Consider the following 21542-nt stretch of genomic DNA (forward strand, 5'->3'; position numbering starts at 1 on the left):
TCTCAGACCTCCCTCCAGGGCGTCTGAGAGGACACAGTGGAGCGGATTATATGTGATAAACTGATACTGCTGATGCACATTTTTGTTTGACAGGTCCCTTCTGTCGCTGACTGGGGACTGACTGAGCAGTGACCTGCCACACAAAATAAGAAGCACCTACGGTTGTTTGCATATGGTAGCTTGAAATAGCTTGTTAATATTTGATGCTGTTCACGTTTTTTCAATTACATGACTTGTAATTAGTAACCTCGACTAATAAACATGTATCATTATCACCACAGAATAACTGGTGTTGTCTTGTGCCAAAAAATTGGTGCTATTTCTTTAAAGGTGCAGTGTGTGGCATATAGCGGCGAGTTTGCAGATTGCAACCATAACCACCCCTCCTCCTCCGCCCACCCTAAAGCCAGTGTTTTGTTTGTCCATTCTGGGCTACTGTAGAAACATGGTGGTGCAACATGGTGGGCTCCGTGGAAGAGGACTCGCTCCCTTTGTAGATATAAAAGTCTCATACTAAGGTAACAAAAACATGACAATTCTTATTTTCAGTTGATTATACACTAATGAAAACATACATATGAATATTTTATTCCACTTCTGCCCCTAAATCTTACACACTGGTGCTTTAAGTTGAATCTGTGACAAAGATTTGTAGGCCATTTGGGAGCAGCAGAAACAAATTGCACAACAGTGAGATATTACCACACTTTTAAGTTAATATGGCAAGCTTTTTAGCAAACAGTTGCCTATCTACACGCTCAGCAGATACACAGTAGATTAGCATTCATTTGGAGTTGTGTTTATAGTTGAATGAATGGCTGAAAGAATTCAAGTCCAACAGGTTATTCACTCACCTTTTAGCTCGGTCTTTGGTCTCCACTAACTCCTGAGAAAAATTTCGATCTCTTAAGCTGATAAATGCTCTGCTGTCTTGACCTGATAGCCGCTAACTTTCCTCTGTTAGGTGCTGGTGCAAGTAGCACTGTTTTTCACTGAAAACAGCTGCCTGATGTGATTGAAAATGACTGATGAGAGTGAACCAAAACAGAAAGATGCCATGAAGCTCAACAAAGCTGAAGGGAATTGCGATATTGGGATAATTCTCATTCATCACTAGAAGCGACCCCTTTGACATACAAGTAGTTATTGGATCCACTGTTAATACAAAAATATTTATTATAGCTGCTTTAAGTGAGCTACAGACATTAACCACTTATTGTACTATTCTATTGTGTAGGATAATACACTGGCTAATACATCAAGGCGATGTGAAGTGAAGTATTTTAAGTCAGACAAGGTCTCTGCCCCGAGGATACCAGCTGAAACCCCTGTTGTGTGTGAAGAATTTTGATGTGATTCAACACTCAACACAGCTCCTGCACCAGCTGCGCACTCACTTCGTGTTATGAAAATGTGCTTCCCCACTTGTACAAATACCACTACACCTGCACATACCTAAAATTCATAGTTGTGCCCTGTTACCACCTTAGGTACTAGAGATGGAAAAAGTACTCCGAGAAACAGAACTTGCAAGAACTTGTTGTCCGGCGAGAGTTGATTGACTTTTCCATCCATCAGTACAGAGCTTATTAGACATGCAGTCACCATGCAGCAGTCGCAGGGAACAGTCTCTGTATTTAGTCTGCGCACTAGGAATACTGCCAAGCAAAGCTGTGTTTGTTAATGATATATTTTTTCCCTCTCTAATGTATCGAGCTGTTAAGAAAACATCTGTGCAAAAATATTGCCGTCCAACCAAAGTAATAATGCCAGGAACAAGAGAAGGTGCAATAAATGGCTTCTAGTAAGTCACCCTTGCCAACTTTTGTGATCAGATGGCATCACGCAGCCATGTTCACACACATGTATGTAGACTTAATGTGACACTTTAATGTGAATTTTGTGTTTGGATTTGTTACCACAAGATGATGTCAGGCATGTTGTTAATGACGTATATAGGAACGTGTTCAGATAATGTCCACGTTATTGCCCACATTCCTCTGACACTCAGATACAATAGGAGTAAGATCACATCTTAGTGTGATGTGCCTCAGTGGAGCCTTAAGACCTTATGTGCTCTGCTGTTATCAGATGGTATCGGAAAAGTCACACTGACAAGACAAAAGTAACCATCATCTGTGTTTGTCAATGTCAAAAGTGACTTCACTGACTAAAGAGTTACTGTAGCGCTGAAGGTCGGACAAATGGTGCGGTGTTAATGTTTCATCGAAACAGCCGTAAGACGACACAGTCTTGCAGTATGAATAATTACACAACTGTAGTGGCATTTTATTTACTTCTGTTAAATGCCAAGGTCAAATGGTTTCCAGCTCAAAGGGGGAAACAAAAGATTTTCAGTGCATTATTGCACTGTTGCATTATTGATTTAATGCAATTTCTCATTAAAAGCCAGCTACTTTTCTTCAGATCATTTTGTCTGAGTTCAGACATGGCCGCTTTGCGCCATGAATATTAATGACCAACTTGTAAGACCTGTTGTGACTGGAATCGTAATATCCTAATCAAATTTTAATGGCTCTTATTTCTTAATAAATTATAATAAAATGGAATTGGTTCAATGTATTCGTTCACAATTCTGCCATTCATTCATAATGTTACCTCATTTACTTCAGTGGCATACAGATAAAATGCAAAGTGGTTCGAATTACAATAATCATACCATTTCACCCACTGAATGAATATGGTCTTTGTTTATAGCGCAGGCAGATGAAATTTGAGTGTGTATGTGTGTGTCTGTGTGTTTGTGTCTAAGAATGTGAGTGAGTACATGCATGCTTGTGCGTGCATACATCTCCATGGACGAGTAAGGGCAGGCAGATGGCATGTTGACGCTATAAGCCCACACGTGCCATACCCATGCTTTTCTGTGACCTTTCACCTCCATCTGACTCCCATTCTTCAGATTCCACACGTTGCTCAGAGAGGTTTGGCCTGACTGTATAGGGCACCAATAACAACATGGTCCCTTGTAGTGACAATAATAATACGGTCTCACTATTAGTGTTATCTACAAACATCAGAATTTCTGTGAGTGGCCGCACTTGAGAACAAAACCTCATCCGTTTAGTTATCAAGTTATAAAGTATTCATTTTGTGTCCTATTCTTGGGACCAATGTGTTTGTATGTTTGTGCGCTTTCAATGCACAGTATGCGTACTATCCAATGTGTATTGCACATACAAACACACAAAAAATGGACACGACATTATGTACACTTGTTGTGTTCTTTGTCTTTTGCTGTGTCTGAAATCACTTCATTCATTCATTCTCTACTTGCAAAAAGTCTACATGATAAACCTACATGACAAAATATACTACTGCCTTCCAAAACTGACACATATAGTATGTGCATTTTCTGATCTGGTGTCCCTATTGGCAGGACGACAGCATTTGTCAGTGCTTTCCAAAAAAAAAAAAACAACATTACAAAAATGATTTATATTAGAGTTTTCTGATCTAAGGTTAAGGTTTGTGTACGTTGAGGCAACTACTTGGTTATGATTAGGGAAAGATTGTGGTTGAGATTAAAAGGAACCAACGCTGACCATTGGTAGGAAAGGGGATGAGGACCATGTACTGTAAATTGGACACTTTGTCTGCTCAACCATCCACCTGCATTCTCATTCTTGGTCCCCAGTTGTTGAATTTTACTGATTTTGGTCATCCCATGACTTTTCCTCTTGTACTACCATGAGGTTTATGGATTTTAGTGAAATTACTCTACAAATGTTGGATGAATTGCCATGAAATTTGGTACAGATATCTATTTTTCCCAGAGGATGAACTTTTCCTTTGATGCCACCATGAGGTTTGACATTTGCGGCTTTGAGTGAAATGTCTCCTAAAACTATGGAAAGGAATGCCATGAAATTTATTAGACATTCTCCCTCAGGATGAATCATACAAACTTTAGTGAGACAGCCCTTTCCTTTGGCACTACATTTTCTCAACTGTAGAACTTCCGTATTCCTTCGCATGTCATGCCGCAGATCAGCTGTTTGGGTCAGAAAGTGCTGCTGTGGCGTAATACAGTGCGCTGCACTGCTGCTGGCCCCGTTCACAGCAGTACATTCTGTGCCTGTGCTCTTGCCTGCTTCTCCAAACTGGGGGGGGGGTTGCCGACCCCCATCCACTGCAGGTGATACACTGATTATGGATGACTACCTCATACAACCCCACTTCAAAAAAATCCAAATTTAAACTATCCCTTAAACAGCTGATCTAAATACGGCTTCAGACTCCTTCTTTATATGCTCAAGGCTCAGGACAGGGAATTTTAACTCCACTGCACACACTCACAAGTTAAGAGATGTTTCTATATGCATTTGTGTATTTGTGGCTGTGTTTTCCCTAATCTTGAACATCAGTGTTAGAGGCTAGGAACAACTTCTGTCAAGGTTTCCTCTCCTCTTTGCCCTACTTCTGTTCTTTCTTTCTGGATGGTGAAAAACTGTGTCTTGTTAAAGTGTTGTTTTTGTGCTGTTCCATGCTTCTTTGCTTCAGAGGTCATGGAGATTTAAAGAGTTTGAACACACTGCTCTGTGCCTGACCTAGTTTTACTGAAATTTCCCATTCTCTGTGAAAAGTAGTACTTTTAGGTATCTGAAATTTATGGCTTTGTTTCAGAAGTAGGGCAAGAATGGAAAGTTGCGAAACAGAGAGGCGCAAGTGTTCCTCAGGTAGTTGATGTTGTAGGGACATTAATGAATAACATTTCTGGGTGGATAAATAGCCTATAGATGACAAAATATTTCAAAGGGTAACAAATTGTTTCCTGCCATTTTCTGTAAATTATTATGAAGAAGTGCTCCTTAACATTTGCATCATTCCCTAAGGATATTCACAGCATCAGAAACTTGAGCAAAACTGTTGGTGCTTTTAATATATGACCACACTCCATTTTAAAGACACTGCTTAGGAGCTGGAGCTGTACCCAGAAATAGCAGTGAAGAATATCTCCTCTCCCTGTAGCTGGCCAGCGGCCCACCTTCAGGTCTGGTGCTTTAACCTTCAGAGACTTCTGCAGCTGATGTGGTTTGGGTTTGGCTGAGCTGAGGTTGCTGGGAAATCATAAAAGTGTGGGTAGATGAGCAGAATGAAGATTTCAATTGTGTTCAAGTTTCCATCGGAAAAAGAGGATATTGTTTGGGTGGAATACATATTAAAAGAGGTTGTGGTCCTTTGCGTATTTTCTATGCAGACAAAGAACAGAGCTACTGGAATTAAAACAGCTGCAAAACATACCAATCCATGATAAATAACTGAGTATCAATGAATGAGTAAAGGATAATAAAGGAAATAACTGCTAATTAGATAACAAGCAGCGTTTGAATTACTCTGAATCAGATACATTAATTGTAAACAGACTGCTAGTTACAATGTTAATGAACCTGAATCTAATTAGTTCCCAAACAGATGTGAATCTGCACACTGACTAATCACATAATCACTCTCATAACGCTGAATCTGGCGTTAAATGGAAGATTATAAACAACTAACAATTCCTTTCTTATTACGCAAACACTAAATAAAAAAATCTCATAATGAAAAGAGCTAACAGAATGTTTTCTTTCTGTGTGAGGCTAAGCTAATGCAGGCAAAAGAACTTTGATTTACTGGTCACATACAAAGATGAATTGTAAGCTGTGCTTGAGTTGAGTTTTCCTATATTAAATGAATAGTTTGACATTCTGTTTAGTTAATTGCTAAGAATTAGACAAGAAGATTGATACCACTTTCATGTAGTGTATGCTAAATATAAAGCCAAAGTCAACAGGTGATTAGCTTAGCTTAGCTTAAAGACTGGAAACAAGGGGAAACAGCTAGCTAAAAATCCACAAACAGTACCAGCACATCCAAAGCACACCAATTAGCATGTTATGTTTATTTAGGAATTAAATCTAGTTGTGCTGTTTTGTTTTTCTTTTTGGAGTATTTCCCAGAAAGTCAAACTATTCTTTTAATATATGCGTAGGATCTGTATTTGTAACGTGCATTTAGTTTTCCTTGTCACTCAACACAACATAAGTACCATAAATCAGTGACAACAGATACGCTACTAATTTTCTTTACCTAAGTTGTCAGGTCAACTTCACCAAAGATAATTTGTTCAAAACATGCAGAGCCACATTGAACTGACCTTGTGGGATTAATTATTGATCCCTTCTCTTCCACATTTCCACATTTCTGTGATTTTGCTTTGTAATGAGTATCCGAAGTCTGTCAGGCTATGTCTTTGTTCAGACTACACATGCTCAGTGAAAGAGGCTGCCTGGTTACAGTAACTTTAGAGATGGCCTTATTGTGTGCATTACTCATTGTCTCCTCCTCTTTCAGGATAGCTCTGTGTGTTGGCTTTGGTGAAAACAAGCTCACAATAGCTAACTTTGAGTTATAGTCAACTGTCAAAACAACCAGACTCATTTGAATCAGAGTCAGATGTTGCGAACTCATTTGGCTGCAAGATGCATCTGCTGTGTAGACCCCAGGCTTCCATTGTGACAGTGACATGGCGCTTCTTGTGATGTTTTGGTCAAAATATTCACTCAAACTCACATTTTCCATGTATGTGAAACCAGCAGCAACTATTTCATAAATTGCACAAAATGACAGAATTACAAGAACTGAAGCGTAATTTTACATTCATAGAAATAAATCAATAAAGTGGAGTAAAAAAAGCAGTAGAATTCATCCATTTACCACAACACCTCTTACTGCAATTTGTTACATGCTGTGCAAGTAGTCTGAATGAAAGGACTGTGTGTCCAGATGTGTCTCTTTCCTTCTTCTATCTCTGTGTGCCAATGTGCAAACTTGTTCCATATCAGTTAACCTGACTCAGAACAGCTGCAGCACACGGGAATCAAATAATTCCTAAAAATTCCACCTGCAATATGCATTTTTGAGGTTAGCTGACTGCTGAACACATCAATTTCTAAGCTTGATCAGCTCAGAATTGATTTGCTGATTTAGCTGAGTCTAAGGGTGTTTTCAAACCAGTGTTGTTTAGTCCGGTTGAATCGGACTCTGGTTCATTTTCCCCTTTAGTGTGATTCGTTTGGGCAGATTGGCCATTTAGTCACGGAAAGACACAGCAGTCCGTGAAATCTGATATATGCCATGATTTCATAGTTAGTAGGGATTAGTCTTTCAGTGTGTCTGCAGCCTTACCAGGGCTTTGGTCTCCTCCTCGTCTTTGTAATAGTAGAGCTGGTCCCCCCTCAGTACAAACCAGCGACTGTGCCAAGTCTTGACAAAACCTCCTTGCTTCCTGAGCCACCCACACCTGATGACACTCGGCCTCCCCTGCTTCTGGACCTCTGTGCTGGCCTGACCTCCGCTGCGCTGGGGACTGCTGTGGGAAACACACTGGTCGTCCATTACAGCTACTCTGATCTGCAAAAAGGAAAAACAGTTGAAATCTGTTAAGATTTAAAGAAGTTGCAAATTCCAAGTAGCCAAAATATAAAGTAAACAAACATATTCAGCAACATATTCCAAACAGATGATGCAGAATTTGTAAAATTTAAAGCTTGAAGTCCTAGTATTCTGCAAGATCTCAACCAATGCAGGAATGTACTGGTATGATAAGGAGAACTCAATAATTACAAACACCACAGTCAAACACGTGTAAAAATATGTCAACAACAAGTGTGTCCATTTTTGCTATTCATTCAGTTCATTTAATGAAAATCATTTTCTCCCAAAATAGTTTCTACCAACTGTCCATAGCAGTCTGTGGATTATCCTGAATGACTGGGACATTATTTCTGAAAAGACACATTCCTGTTGAGCTTTTCAAATTTCATTTTTAATGCTACTGTATGAGAACCACATACACAATTATATTCATCATCATTCTTTAAAAAAACAAACAAAAAAAACCCCCAAAACTATCTGCATAGCCAGATACCACTCACAATAAATTGGAAAACTTTTTGTCTTGTTTTTTTTTGTCTTGAGATTTAGGTGAACCAACCCTTTAAAGGAATTTGGATCTTTTAGTTTAGCAGTAAATAACATTGTGTCATAATAGCGGTGTCCTGTGGTTTGCCTGTCGTGAAGCGTTATGGGGTATGAGGCAGATGGAGTGTTGCAAGCAAACCTTTGAGTTGAAACGTGGGTGGAGGAATTCATAAACCAGATAACAGGCCAAACCTCTAATCTGTTGTATCTACTTCTTGTGTCACCCACCTACGGATGTTGGCCCGCTAGTCTTTCTCTGTCACAGTGTAATATTTTGTCTCTCTGTCTCTTTGAAACCTCAACCTTTTTAAGTGTTTTGATGTTAACAGAACCCTTATTATTCAAGCGGATGAAATCTGATTTGAGACCTGTACTGTACGGTTTAAGTATATGTGTAAGCAACTAAAACTACTTTGTTATGGTTAGGTTAAGATCTTGGTCATGACAACTTAGAGGACATATGCACATTTCCATATGCTATATTTATATTCTGGGGCTCTACTGGAATATCTTTGCATGATTTACAGTTCAATAAACTCTTAATTTATCTGGCTCTTTATGCAGCCCCTCAGTTCAGCCTTTGTCTGAAACAGGCTGTTTTAACTCCTGTCTCTTTAAGGCCCCCCTGCTGATGAGCCCACTCTGTTCTGATTGGCCAGCTTCCAGAAGCTGCCCCTCAGCAGACTACGTGAACAAAGGATTTGACTTCTTTTTCTCGTTCTTCACTAAACTTCTCACATACATCCCTACATGTTCGAGTCCGATCCGAAAATATGCGACAACACATAGAACAAACTTAGCAACAACATTAGCAACAAAGGCTATGGAACGGACAGCCGTTTCTGGGCATGCACGAACAATCTGATGCCATCACGAAAAGAATATAGAGGTAATATTTCAAATGAACCATTCAGAGCAGGCTGAAGCCTGAGCTTTTGACTTGCATGGAGCATTTTTACATATGCTCACCAAGTTTTCGACCTTTGACCATGTTTAACAAAGACATCCAACATCATAACAGTATAAAAATAAGAGAAAATCACAAAAGGCATGATGTCTGCTTTAAGGAAAAGTCTATTTGATGTGTTGACTGTTGGTACAAGAAAGCAAATGTACAGCGGTCTCCTTTGTCAAAGTCAGAACCCACAGAAGGATTTGGCTATAATATATCTGGGAATTACTGATTCCAAGACAGTTTGTGCTGATACTGACAGAAGAAGATGATAAAAGTCATAGCTTACTTAATGCCACATTAAAATCATCAGTCATTCTTCACTGATCCTCCAAAGGAAAATTCTGTTTTTGCATAGCCCTTTCCACAACAGACTCAAAGGTCAGGTTCACATAAAGAAAAGTGAAAGAAACGCTGGAAACTTTCAAACACTTACGTATACTCATTTATAACACCATGCATGCAATGAACTGCCCTACACATATTATATCCATATGCATAATAGAAAACCTCAGCATCACTCAGTGACATATGCTACACGGAGACTGCTGCTGCCAGCTTAAAGCGTTGCCATGTTATCAGTGGCTCTGGTTGAGCTTGGTTTGGTGCATTTCCAAACAACCCACAGGTCCAGATGAGGACCAGATGCAGCCCTGTAGTGTTCCAGGCAGCTTTTGAGCAAGTGCAGAAGGGCTGCTGTGGTGATTTCAAAACTTTCTTTGGTTCCATGCACATGGGCCAAGTAAGCGTGTCCTATATGCATGTGCAAGCACAAACATGTTCTGCATTCCTCTAAAAAATAGTAGTTTTTCACTTGTTTTGCATCGGGGTGCCCATAACCTACTTATTATCTTTTAACCATCTCTACTTCATCTTTGCTGCACTAACATGCTGGATCCATGTGGGAAAAAAGTAGGCAGCACTCTGGCTTCACCAGCAGTGGAAAGCTATCATCTGAAATCAGTTCATTCAAAGGAAAATTCTTCATTTTGTGGGATTATTAGACATGTATTAGAGGGAATAACCTCTGTATCCCTTCTTCATCTTGCACACTTGATTCTGTTGGCTCAAACAATTTGAATGTACACACATGAACAGACACACAAAGACAGCATAAATCATAATCTACATGGGTACACCCATCTGTTGATGGAGTCACCTGCTGTGTTGCCAGTCTGGTGTAATTTCATGCCTCCTCCACAGGGCCTAGTTAACAGCACTGCTTGGACAGACCTGTGCTGCCGCAAATTTAAATGGTAACTTAATGTGAATAACTTGGAGCTGGCTAAGAGCAGAAACGCTATTTTAAATTTACATCACACTGTAGTCTAGTCCAGAGGTAATAAATGGCCTTAATGGACACATGGCATAATCATTACTAGATGTGTAAATTACCAGACAGATGGACTAAAATTAGTTGAATGTTAGTAGGTCTTTGCCTCATGCAGTATAACTGCATGATGAATTGTCACCTTTAGAAAGTTACTCATTTAAATATTTATGCTCCTACTAAAAGCCAGTTTGTGCGTTCTGGTCAAACAAATCAAATAAAGTGATGAATCCTAAATTTAATGCACAATATGAAGATGAATTACAGTAAGATAAGCAACTGCTTTCAATCTGGATTGAAATGTTGCATAAAGGAGAAGATATACAATTAAAAAAATATATGATTCTTCATTTCTATTTTTTTCAAATCTGGTCTTTTTACCATATATTTAACAGCCTGACGTCTGACAATGAAAAGAACCAGTCTTAAAAGAGAATATAATTCTTTTATCAAACCACTTTGCATATAAATGGTGGCATTGCAATATTTCTCACTGACTCCCTCTGACTTTTTTACTTACTACAGTATAAACAGTTTGGTAGCCAGCACAACTATCATCAATCTTCTCAGAAACACATCTGATTTGTGCACTAGCTAGCACATAAGTTGTATAATAAATCATGCCATCACTGGGTGCAATGCAAGGCTAATGAGCTAGCTACTACCTAGTCTTAATTTCACTAACAAAAACTATGACTAAATATGTTTATCAACAACCTTTTTTTCCATGACTTAGACAAGACGATGATGACATCATTAAACACTAGCTAAGACTATGTCAACATGCAATATTGTTGATGAAAAAAGACGAGATTAAAATGTAGTTTAAAAATAGAAGCTTTACCAGAATCGCTCTCTCTCTGTTTCCTGTGCTGGGAACCACATCAGGACTACACCAGCATAATGAACACAGTGAGGAGTACATCAAATATTTTACAGATAGCAAGTTAGCATTAACAACCATAACAAAAGGGCTTTGTTATGGTATCAAGTGTAATGTCCTTGTATATGTTCACATGCTTGGCCAATAAAGCTGATTCTGATAGAACACAAAGCAAAGCTTCAGATATGGATGTTGCTGCAAAGAAGCTACAAATTCTAAAACATGGATGCTTCACACACATCTTCAACCCGGCAGCACAGAAGATCTAAACAATCACCACAGTTTCAAGGTGGGCACCCAAGATTATTGTCACCAATTCAGTATCAGACCAAATGTGAAATATGGTCACAATCTCCCCTACTGTTCCTGAGTTATGGTGTTGAATAATGGCCAGAAAAGTGTTTTTGCAGAACAATATGATGTCATAGTGAAGTTGACCTTTGACCTATAGGATATAAAATGTCATCACTTCATCATTTTATCCTATTTGTGTGAAACATTGTCATAATAAGTGTATGAATTCTTGAGTTATGGCCAAAAACGTGTTTTTTGAGGTCACAGTGACCTTGCCCTTTGACCTTTGACCACCAAAACCTAATCAGTTTATCCTTGAGTCCAAGTGCACGTTTATGCCAAATTCGAAGAAATTCCCTCAAGGCGTTCCTGAGATACCGTGTTCATGACAATGGGACGGATGGACGAACAAAGGAACGGACAACCCGAAAACATAACGCCTCCAGCTACGGCTGTCACTGGCACAGAGGCATAAAAATAGCTGAGCAAATACATTTGTTTAGGTTAATATTCCTGACTTTTGTGAAGCCACAACCCAGGAGGGGGCTAAAAGCACCTGTTTGTTCAAAACTGGATTTTACACGAAGCCATTCTTTTTGCAGACACTTCTCCAGTGAACCTCCCTGGTGGTGCCAGATGTGGCTGTAAGCACATTTATGAAGCAACTGCAAAGTCTCTGCAAGAACACATCACTGACTGTTATGTCCACTCAGCACATTTAAAACAGGCTCCCTGAGGTGTATCCTGTGTCCCTGTAAAACACCTGTGTGTGCAGGTGTGTCTGTACTTGTACCCTCTTGTGTGTGGCAGTATCTCTGTCCCCTGAGCCTCTGTCCCCAAAATAAGCAGAGGGAACTAGATACAGTCTATTTTATTAATGCTTTTTCCCATCATAACAACAAGGTTGGAAAATGAACACTGAAAAACAAAGAAATAGGAGATCTAGCCTGAAACATGACAGGACTTTCATGAAAAGTAGTTTCCAGAAAAATACAATTTCACTTGTGAACCATTAACATATATATATTGTATATAAATGGTGCCTATTTTAAAACTGATGCCTAATGTTTTTTGTTAAAAATATGCACAAGTGTATGTTACATTTAAAATTAGGCAAGACTCTTTACACACTAGACAGACAAAAGTAAACATAATTAGAGATTCACGATGTTTGGTGATGACATCAAGTCTGACTCTAGAATAATGAATGAGGCAGTATGACGTAGCATTTAATATACAAAGTGGCAGTTTACATTACCATCAGCTCATGTCTTACAGACTCACTTAAACACTTGATCCTGTCTCAAGTGTAAGTGAACATCCTGAGTTGAAGAACATCTCAGAGTTTTCTCACAGCACGCCTGAGAACTTTGACCATACTAAGAACTCAGTGGGAAGAGTCACCCTGACCTTCACTATAAACAACAACACAGACAGCTACGCAAACACACACACACACACACACACACACACCACAAACACATACCGTGTACTCAAATGGACCACAAAGATAGTCACGAATCAGCCCCCTAGGGTTTTCTGGCATGCACTATCATTTCTTAGCAGGATGCAACATATCTGTGGCTCTGTGGCGCGTTGAAGAAATATTAATAAAATTCTAACTGCACAAGTAAAAAAGAAAAGAAAGGAGGGACTTCTCTATGAGGGGTACAAATCTTTCAAACCACGATTACTGTTTGGCTCCATTCGCGCACAGAGGTATTAGTATTCTCTGTCTGTCTGTGTCCATCATTAAAATGGATACTGAGCCAAGCCTTCTCAGGTTCAGGCTCTCCTTCTTGTTGCTTTTAAAATATGCATCTGTCAGTGAAATCATAAAATATAGTTACTTGATGTGTCCTTAGTGATGAGAGTAGTTCTCTGAAGAGTCAAGAAGGCACTGAATTGTACAGTAAATCATTTTCTATTGTTTCCAGGGATACAACCATTTGATGTAAAGTGATACTTGTGATGATGAATCTATGAATGATTAAAACAGTGCTGCTTTTGTCCGGTGCTATGGGAGGAAGCACAGTTTCACCATATGCAGGCTTAAATAAAGTGATACTAACCTTTACTCAGTACTCAATGAAGTATTTTTTTCATGTGTAAATTATGTCAAATGCCTGATATGTTGACTGTATTGTAACATCGTAGTAATACACAAAGGTAATAAGGATACCTAGAGGTCTAAACAAGAAATGGAGTTTGATGAGATTGTAATATCTCTGAAATGTGATACTGTGTACCATATTGTCCACACAGAGCTGGTCTCACAGCATCAGGAGGTTGCCAGTTTCCAGTGCTTACACAGACTATTTGCTCCCCGTATGGGAAAGTACTGAAGCTAACGAAAAGCCCCGAGCTTCTGTTTGACACATCTTTGTTTGAATTGAACTGGTTCGGAGGAAAGGAGATTGAGGCCTCTCTTCACAGTCTGGCTCATCCTTGAGGAAATTAAAGTCATGCTAGGGATGATCCATCCTGTTCCTCCCAACGGAGACTATGCAGGTTAATGCCAAGACTGCCAAAAGTTTTGGTGTTAGGTAGATAGAGAGGCAGGAAATCTTCTGTGACCACAGGAAGTGGCCGGTCAACACAGCAGGGAACACTCTGTGGAGAGAAAGTCGGACTCAACAGATGTACTGCCTTTTCCATCCGGTGGTGTCCTTAAAGCATTTCACACTGGAATTTTCTGAGGAGTAATGGTGAAAATTTTTCAGTAAATCATTATTGTTTCAGCATCTCTATCTTGATTTTAATCCCAAACATGATCACATTTTTCCTTGACTGTTGTTGATGAAAAATATAAGTAGTAATAGTAGTAAATAATCTCCTGACTGAAGCCTTAATGATTCACGTGTGAATAACAGACACGGGTTCTTTATTTATGTCCTTTAGCATGTGGCAGACAGTGCCATTACCATCTGTCTGTCTGCAGTCCTCAGTTTTTCATTTTCAGCAGCTGCTGTACTCCACACTGGCCTGAGTGCTTGCCAGTAATCCCCCTGCCAACTTTCCTCAGATGAAGCAAATAGATCTATCTATCTGTCTATCTATCTATCTAGCTATCTAACTATCTGTCTAGTTATCTGAACCGTAAAGGTCCCTCATCTAGCAGCATGTCGCTCGCAGTCGTTTTTCATGTTTTTTATGGATTATTCATTTATGGATTGAGAACTACACCTGAACTTCAGTATTTTGTTTATGCTGTAAAGATAGGCTGTCTAAACCCTTCTAAAAAGTTCCTGATACAGCAGATACACATATTATACCAACACTATGGGATACTACAAACAATGTTATAGGAACTGTCTGAGGAAACCTGTGATAGAAATGATATTTTATTAAAACTGAACTATTGTGCTGTAAAACATATTTAATTTGCTTTTTTAATCGGCTTACTGCAGCCAAAGTTAATCAATTAAAAAAAGAAATTAATCGATTAATCCTTTGGTCTACACGATGTCAGAAAATGGTGAAAAATGTCCATGACTGTTTGCCAAAGCACAAGATGCAACATAAAATGTCTTGTTTTGTCCAGACAAGCAGTCCACAACCCAAAAATACTGTCATAGTGAACTAAAGAAACCAGCAAATTTTCACATTTAAGACGCTGGTACTAGAGAATTTTTGCCATTTTTCTTCTTTCTACTCAAAACGGTAATTGGTGATTAATTTTCTGTTGATCAGCTAATTGATTAATTGACTAATTGTTGCAGCTCTACTCAGTATAACAGTACAGTTAAGGACTCAGGGCTAAAAAATCAAGACAGATGAAGACTTTTGACTGAGCTATTCAACTCTCCAACAAGAAATGTAAAATGTCACCTCAAACAGTGGCTCCTGTTTAATCGTCCCTGAGCCGGTCCTGTAATCTGTCCATGCAGATAACTTCCATAAAACAACACATAAAATACGGCCTTTCCCATCTCTGAGAGACTCAGCTCACTCTAATGATGTCTCTTGCCTTTAGTGCACCAATAAAGTTTCCAGTAAGATGTGACCTGTGGACACATGGGATGCTTGTGCATGCAAGTCAGCGTGTTTGACAGCTGATTGAATCCACCTGGCAATGACATAAACTCTGCCTGTGTTTCATTAGCAACCATCTCTCCGGGGCTAATTCAGATCAAAGCCAATACATTTGACAAAAGTCTGCGGTCACCTAATAAACCTGTGATTCTCGTTTGTTTGTGCATGTGCACAAGCCACCTTATTACCCTACCAACAGCAGAAAACACCACAAAACATGCAACAGAGGAAACATGAACTTCACATTGCCAGTCAATGCTGTAAACCCTTTAAATATCTCCGAGCAACCTTCCCCCTTACAGTCTGCACAGTAGGGCCTCCATGACCTGCATGTGTTAAAGACAAATATAACCCTCCGCTACCAAAGCTGCTACCTCGAGAGCAGTCTGTTTCTGATAGATTCCTGCTGAAAAGTCACAGAGGTGAGAGGAGGGCATGTTTCTTGCTGCGCTGTTGCTGTGCTAATCGTTGGAGAGGATGTGAAAGAGGAAGGGCTTCACAGTGGTCACAGATGGAAGTACTCGCTCACATACACACACACACACACACACACACACGTACAATAAAATAAAACGGATACATCACTCCATCCAACACATGCACAAGTCAGGTCTATCATAATTTAATGCTGAAGGGGGTTATGGTGAGGCCCTGATAGGAGGAAGCAATCATTCATTATGGGGGTAGGTACGTGGTCCGTGATCAGTCACTACCCACACACAACCAACTGTGAGTCACGTATAGATAAGTGGATGGATGGATGGACGCAGGAAGAGAGGGAAGGAGGTGAAGGTGGGCGGTATAATGTATCACAAACACAGAGGGATCAGTTCTTAGAAGTACTTTTTTTTTTCCTGCTTTCTTGCTGCTGAACTTCCTAATAAACTGTCAGGCTTTCTTGTATGAATCAATGTTATGAGTCAGTTTCTATTTTGTCTACACACAGATTTAGACACCATATGTGGCCCCCTTCGTAGCGTACAATGCAGCCCTTTTGGTATGATACACTCGTCACCCCCTTGCTGCCATCGCTGCCCCTCCCTCCTCATTTTCCTCCACGCCATGTGTCACAGTATGTCTGGGAACTGAGCAGCCCTGTGGAGAAATAAGGGTGAAGACTTGACCGTTGACTCATTCTACATGTGTTTGACAGACTGTTACGAGTGATTGAATAATACTGTTGATGTGGTTATATTCTGTGAGGGACTGATGTGAATGCAGAGGGATATTTTCCGGACAAAATAAGATACAAAATGTGCAGTCACAGAGTGAGAGGGCGTACCGAAAATCAAACCTGGTGATCATAGTCTTTTTCACCAGGGATGTTGTTTGCTGTAGCAGTTTGGGGAAAGTGGAAGCCAAGCTGACTTTGCATTTTAACCTTCGTGAAATGTCACCTTGTTATACAGTCTCTGGGCGAACTTGCCTGCATCAAGTTAATTTAACAGATGTTAAAGGAGTAGATTCTTTCAAGCAGAGAGTAAGAAGACTGATAAGCCTGTGAGTGGTATCAATCTTCTCATCTATCTGTTCGCCAGTAATCGAATAAACATATTTCCCAAAATGTCCAACTATTCCTTTAAGGCCAAATGACCTCAAAATTTTCTTGAATTTTGATCTGAACTCCAGTTTTGCTGCAGTTTCTGTCATCCTCGTCTCCATCCCCTCCTCTCTCCCAATGAACAGATATCACAGAGTTAGACCTGGGAACAGCCGAGTGCAGCAGCTGACATGGGGAACCTGATCCCTGGGCTTTCCATCAGCACAGCTTGTGCACTGCAGACATTCCTAGCAAACAGGGGTAATCATATCTTCCCTCTTTCTACCTCATCTCCTACCTTATTTGCTCTCACATCGTCATTTTCCATTAACACAGCAGGTGGGGAAACAAGTTGCAGAGAGAGATGTCTCTCTGTTTCTTCCTGCCATTTTATCAACGTTTTCTCTCATTGTGCTTCTCATCCTTTTATCCTTAATGTTTGAAATCCTCGCTCATTTTCCTTTTTCAGCTCTTTTTTTTTTCAATTCATAGTATTCTGTGTGTACTTGCACGCCACGACATCCTCGCGCATGCAGCACAACTAGCGCATTTATCCAGACATAATTGAGTTTCCCTCTCTGTTTGGCCAGCCGACAGCCCAGACAGGGGGTCGGTGTTTTGGATGGCATATGCAACGGTCTCGCCATCTGTATGTCCTGCACCACAATTAGCGAGCCCTTGCAAAGTACTGGTCTAACACAGCCACGGCAAGTGCACTGAATTTAAATTAAGAGACTAAAACCTACCTGAAAAGTAGAGGAAAATTTGCTAATTGCTATGATGACTTGTAATAAATTGTTGTTTCAGTCATGCTGTTGCAGGTTAACAATGTAACAAATATGCTTTAGATAAAAATTATAGCTTTTACTCATTTTTGCAATATGTCTCACAGATTCCAAGCAGGCCCACCCGGGTGTGAAACATAAATATTACTGAAAGTTGTACACTTATTTCCCCTGGTGCATTTCCTTCCCTCCCTGACTATGAAGCTTACTGCTGGTGACACCCCTGGATGAGTTGTGTCACTAGTTTAACACAGTGGAAATGTATCAGAGTAATGAATCATTCACCTTGTGATCAAATCCATTAGAAAATGACTGATGCTGGAATTTTGTTTATGTAGTCCAATCCAAAAAAATGTTCGGTACTGGTGTATCATGTCAATGTTCAGTAAATTGAAAGCATTTTCTGACCTCTGCTCGTGTCGAAAGTAAATGACTCATGCAGAATATTACAGAAATCACATGTGGGAAATGGAAACTTCTGCTACAATATTCTGCTACATTAGAGGATATTATGTACACTGCACTATTCATACAAAGTTAAGTGGCAGGGATAGCTGCTTAAAATGTAAATTACATAACTTAAAGTGTCACTATATTCCTCTAAGATTGGATCAGTCAATCAGAGCATCTGTCTACAACATTTTTACATCCCTATTGTGCCAAAATGTGTGAAGATGTGTGAATGTGGCTCATGAACGACGGGGACATCGCCACAAAAAAATCAACATTTAGGTAATGGTATACCAAAAATGAAACCTCAGATTCCACTATGAAACTGTGCAACCATAGCAACAACATAAACCGTAGACTCACCCTTCAAATAAACAGTCTAGTTGAATCCCTCAGCTCTGACGTGTGGTGATACACAAGTATTGTATCCAATCCAATGACAGGTAATCAATCAATAACAACAGAGATCCTGGACTGAGAGGAGCTGAAGTTGTACTCCAGCTCTTCTTCTGCTGCTGCTGCTGCTGCTGCTGCTGCTGCTCCTCTCCTGGACTGACTCAGTGTGTACAGAGTGGACTGAGTTAGCTGAGGCTCAAACGAGCTGTTATAAACTTTTCCTGTGACTGCTCACACCATCTGCATGCTGAGAAAGTCACTGCTGTGGACAGGATGGCTGTCACGGTCAGCACAGTCACACATGGGGCACCATTACAGCGGGAGTCCGCCCAGACACATGCACACCCACATGCACTCTCTCACATGCAAACACACACACTTGCTCCCAACACTGCAGCCCTAACTCCTCTAGTCATCCCGGCTCGTGAGACGCTCACACTCAGTCTGAGAAAACCGTGTGTGTTTGTTGGTTACAGAGAGGAGGAGGAGGAGGAGGAGGAGGAGGAGGAGGGAGGAGAGAGGGAGGGGGAAAGTGTGTGTGTGTGTGTGTGTGTGTGTGTGTGTGTGAGCATGTTTGAGGAAGTCTCAAGATGAGAGCTCTGACTGAGCAGTGCTCCAGCAGTGCAGCTGACTTTCTCTTGCATTTCAGATTACACAACTGGCAGTTCTTAACCTCTCTCTCACACCGTGTCTCTCTCTTCTCAAGATTTCAACCAAGCCGAACTTTGATTTAGTTTTTAATTGTCACGATTTAAAGTGTGAAACATAAATCCTGAATTTCCACACAAATGATTTGTGAGTAATTCAGCAAACAAAAACGGAAGGCTGCCCCCGTTTTAAGGTGTCTTCAAGATGACATATACAAATGACTGCATACATGCAGTTCGACAAACATTTATTCAGTGACTCTTTCCTCACTTTGGTGCAAGTCCAGCTGTATACACACAAGTGGAAAGTGTATCGTGTTTACTTGAGGGCGGTCTAAAATTTCTTTCAATTCCATAGTCTTGCAGTGTTTTTTTTGTGTGTGCTTGAATTAAGATGAGCATTTCATATTTACAAAGTGTATACTCTATATGAAGAATGCAAATGATAGCATATGCAAGCACTTTATAATACCGTGGCTGCTGTTCTATCACAAACTGAGAGATTCAATGTGCACTACATTCTTGAGCTCAGTCTTACATTTATTAAGCTTCTTATCTGCTCCTTACAACCTCCCTCATCACCAGACATATTGATTTATGACAAGTGAATGGGCGACATAAATGTGAATAATGTGACATATGAATAAGTAATACTCAAAGTGTTCACTGGTGAATGTACTGGCTGCAAAGAAAATGAAAATACCTTTCAATACAGAAGGCAAAAGATGGAACAAGGTTTTATGTTGTTTATTGCTTTGCAGGTTCAAAACAATAAGATGTATAAAGACAGAAAGGGGAAAAATCTTTCAAAACTTAATGAAGGATATCAAAAATATGCAACCATGATGGACAAATACTCACCAGCACTGGTAAATTTCATAATTTATAATGTTGCATCTATATTTAAATGGCCAACATGCAGAATTTAAATTATCGCCACAAGACAGATACAGAACCTTTACGCAATTGTAATGTATCCTAGGCACGTGTCAGCCACTTCCCTCTGTCCTGGAAAATCACCTCATTACTAGGAAATTCCAGTCTAAGTGGGTGGTGGCTGATGTGTCAACAGTAATTACTTCCTGCAAATGAAATTATCAGGGTGAGAATTAGTTTATTTACAAACTACAATATCAAAGAATAAGCCTCACACATATGAGGAAATGAGGTGAATCTGACTCAGGTGGTGTGTATATTGTGGTACGATCATAGAAGAACTGGTTTAGTGAGGTGATAGAGGAGTTGTACTGCTATGGTGTTGAATGTGGAGGAGGTAATGCCAACAAACATAGTCCCGGCTGGGTTATTAAGGTGTTGAGGGTCAAGTGTGGGGAAAGGCGGAGCACATTATCTATCGATCTGTTTGATCTAGAGGCAGACTAAGCAGTGAGGCAGGAATGAAGTCTGAGTTGATGGCTTACACTGTCACATTTGGATCTTATATCAGGATCTGTCAAAAGATCGATCAAAGTGGCGGCAGCGGTACAGAAATCTGTCCAAAGCTTTTCTGAATGCGCAGTCAATGATAAGATTTTGGTCAGATAACCAGTCTCTGTTTTGTCCATGTTTAACTGGTTCTTCTTCTTTGAGATAAGACATCAGGATCTTACAGGAGATATTGCACTCATGGCGTATTTGCAGCTGCAGCGAGGACATTTGTGGTTCCCAACCTTTTTCACTTCTGGTCCCTCAAAACAAACCGCTGTTTGTCCTGTGGAATTTTGTGGTAAACAAACAAAAGTTATATTTACATTCGCTGTTAACCGCCAAAACTCACTGAGTGTTGTGTGTGTGTTAACTGGTGACACATTATCACATTTGATGGTCTTAGTGTGGACATGAGTTATGAGCGGTTCAACCAAAGAGTCATTTGTTTTGAAAAATAAACATAATTTTGTATAAGAGAAATATATACGGTATATATATATACAGTACATATATATATATATATATATATATATATATATATATATATATATATATATATATATATATATATATTTGTATCTTTTTACTTTAATTATGCTGTGAACCATCTGATTTATCTTGGGAACCTTCTCGACTCTCAGTTTGGGAATCAATGATCTAGACAATCCTGACACTAACTCAGGTTAAAGTGTCTTCTACAGCCATTATTATGAGACTTAAATATTAAATGTAACTTAAAAAATTTGCCGTTTTGCATACACAGTGACTTCGGTGCACCTACTCGTGTACAGAATACTTACTTTTTGTTACCCTATA

The 21542-nt window shown here is 39.7% G+C and overlaps 1 protein-coding gene across 1 annotated transcript in view; it reads right to left on the reverse strand.

The window, feature by feature from the left end:
- Nucleotides 1-19098, reverse strand: part of arhgap24 (Rho GTPase activating protein 24) — a 71803-nt gene extending 52705 nt beyond the window's left edge. The window contains exons 1-2 of the mRNA XM_067574997.1: nucleotides 18619-19098; nucleotides 7192-7416 (exon numbers count right to left, since the gene is read on the reverse strand). Of these exons, the coding sequence (XP_067431098.1) occupies nucleotides 7192-7401 (210 nt within the window). The 5' untranslated portion in view covers nucleotides 7402-7416; nucleotides 18619-19098. The remainder of the gene's footprint in view (nucleotides 1-7191; nucleotides 7417-18618) is intronic.
- Between the last annotated feature and the right edge of the window lie 2444 nt (nucleotides 19099-21542).

The sequence above is a fragment of the Thunnus thynnus genome, chromosome 19, assembly GCF_963924715.1.
Source record: "Thunnus thynnus chromosome 19, fThuThy2.1, whole genome shotgun sequence".
Lineage (NCBI taxonomy): Eukaryota > Metazoa > Chordata > Actinopteri > Scombriformes > Scombridae > Thunnus > Thunnus thynnus.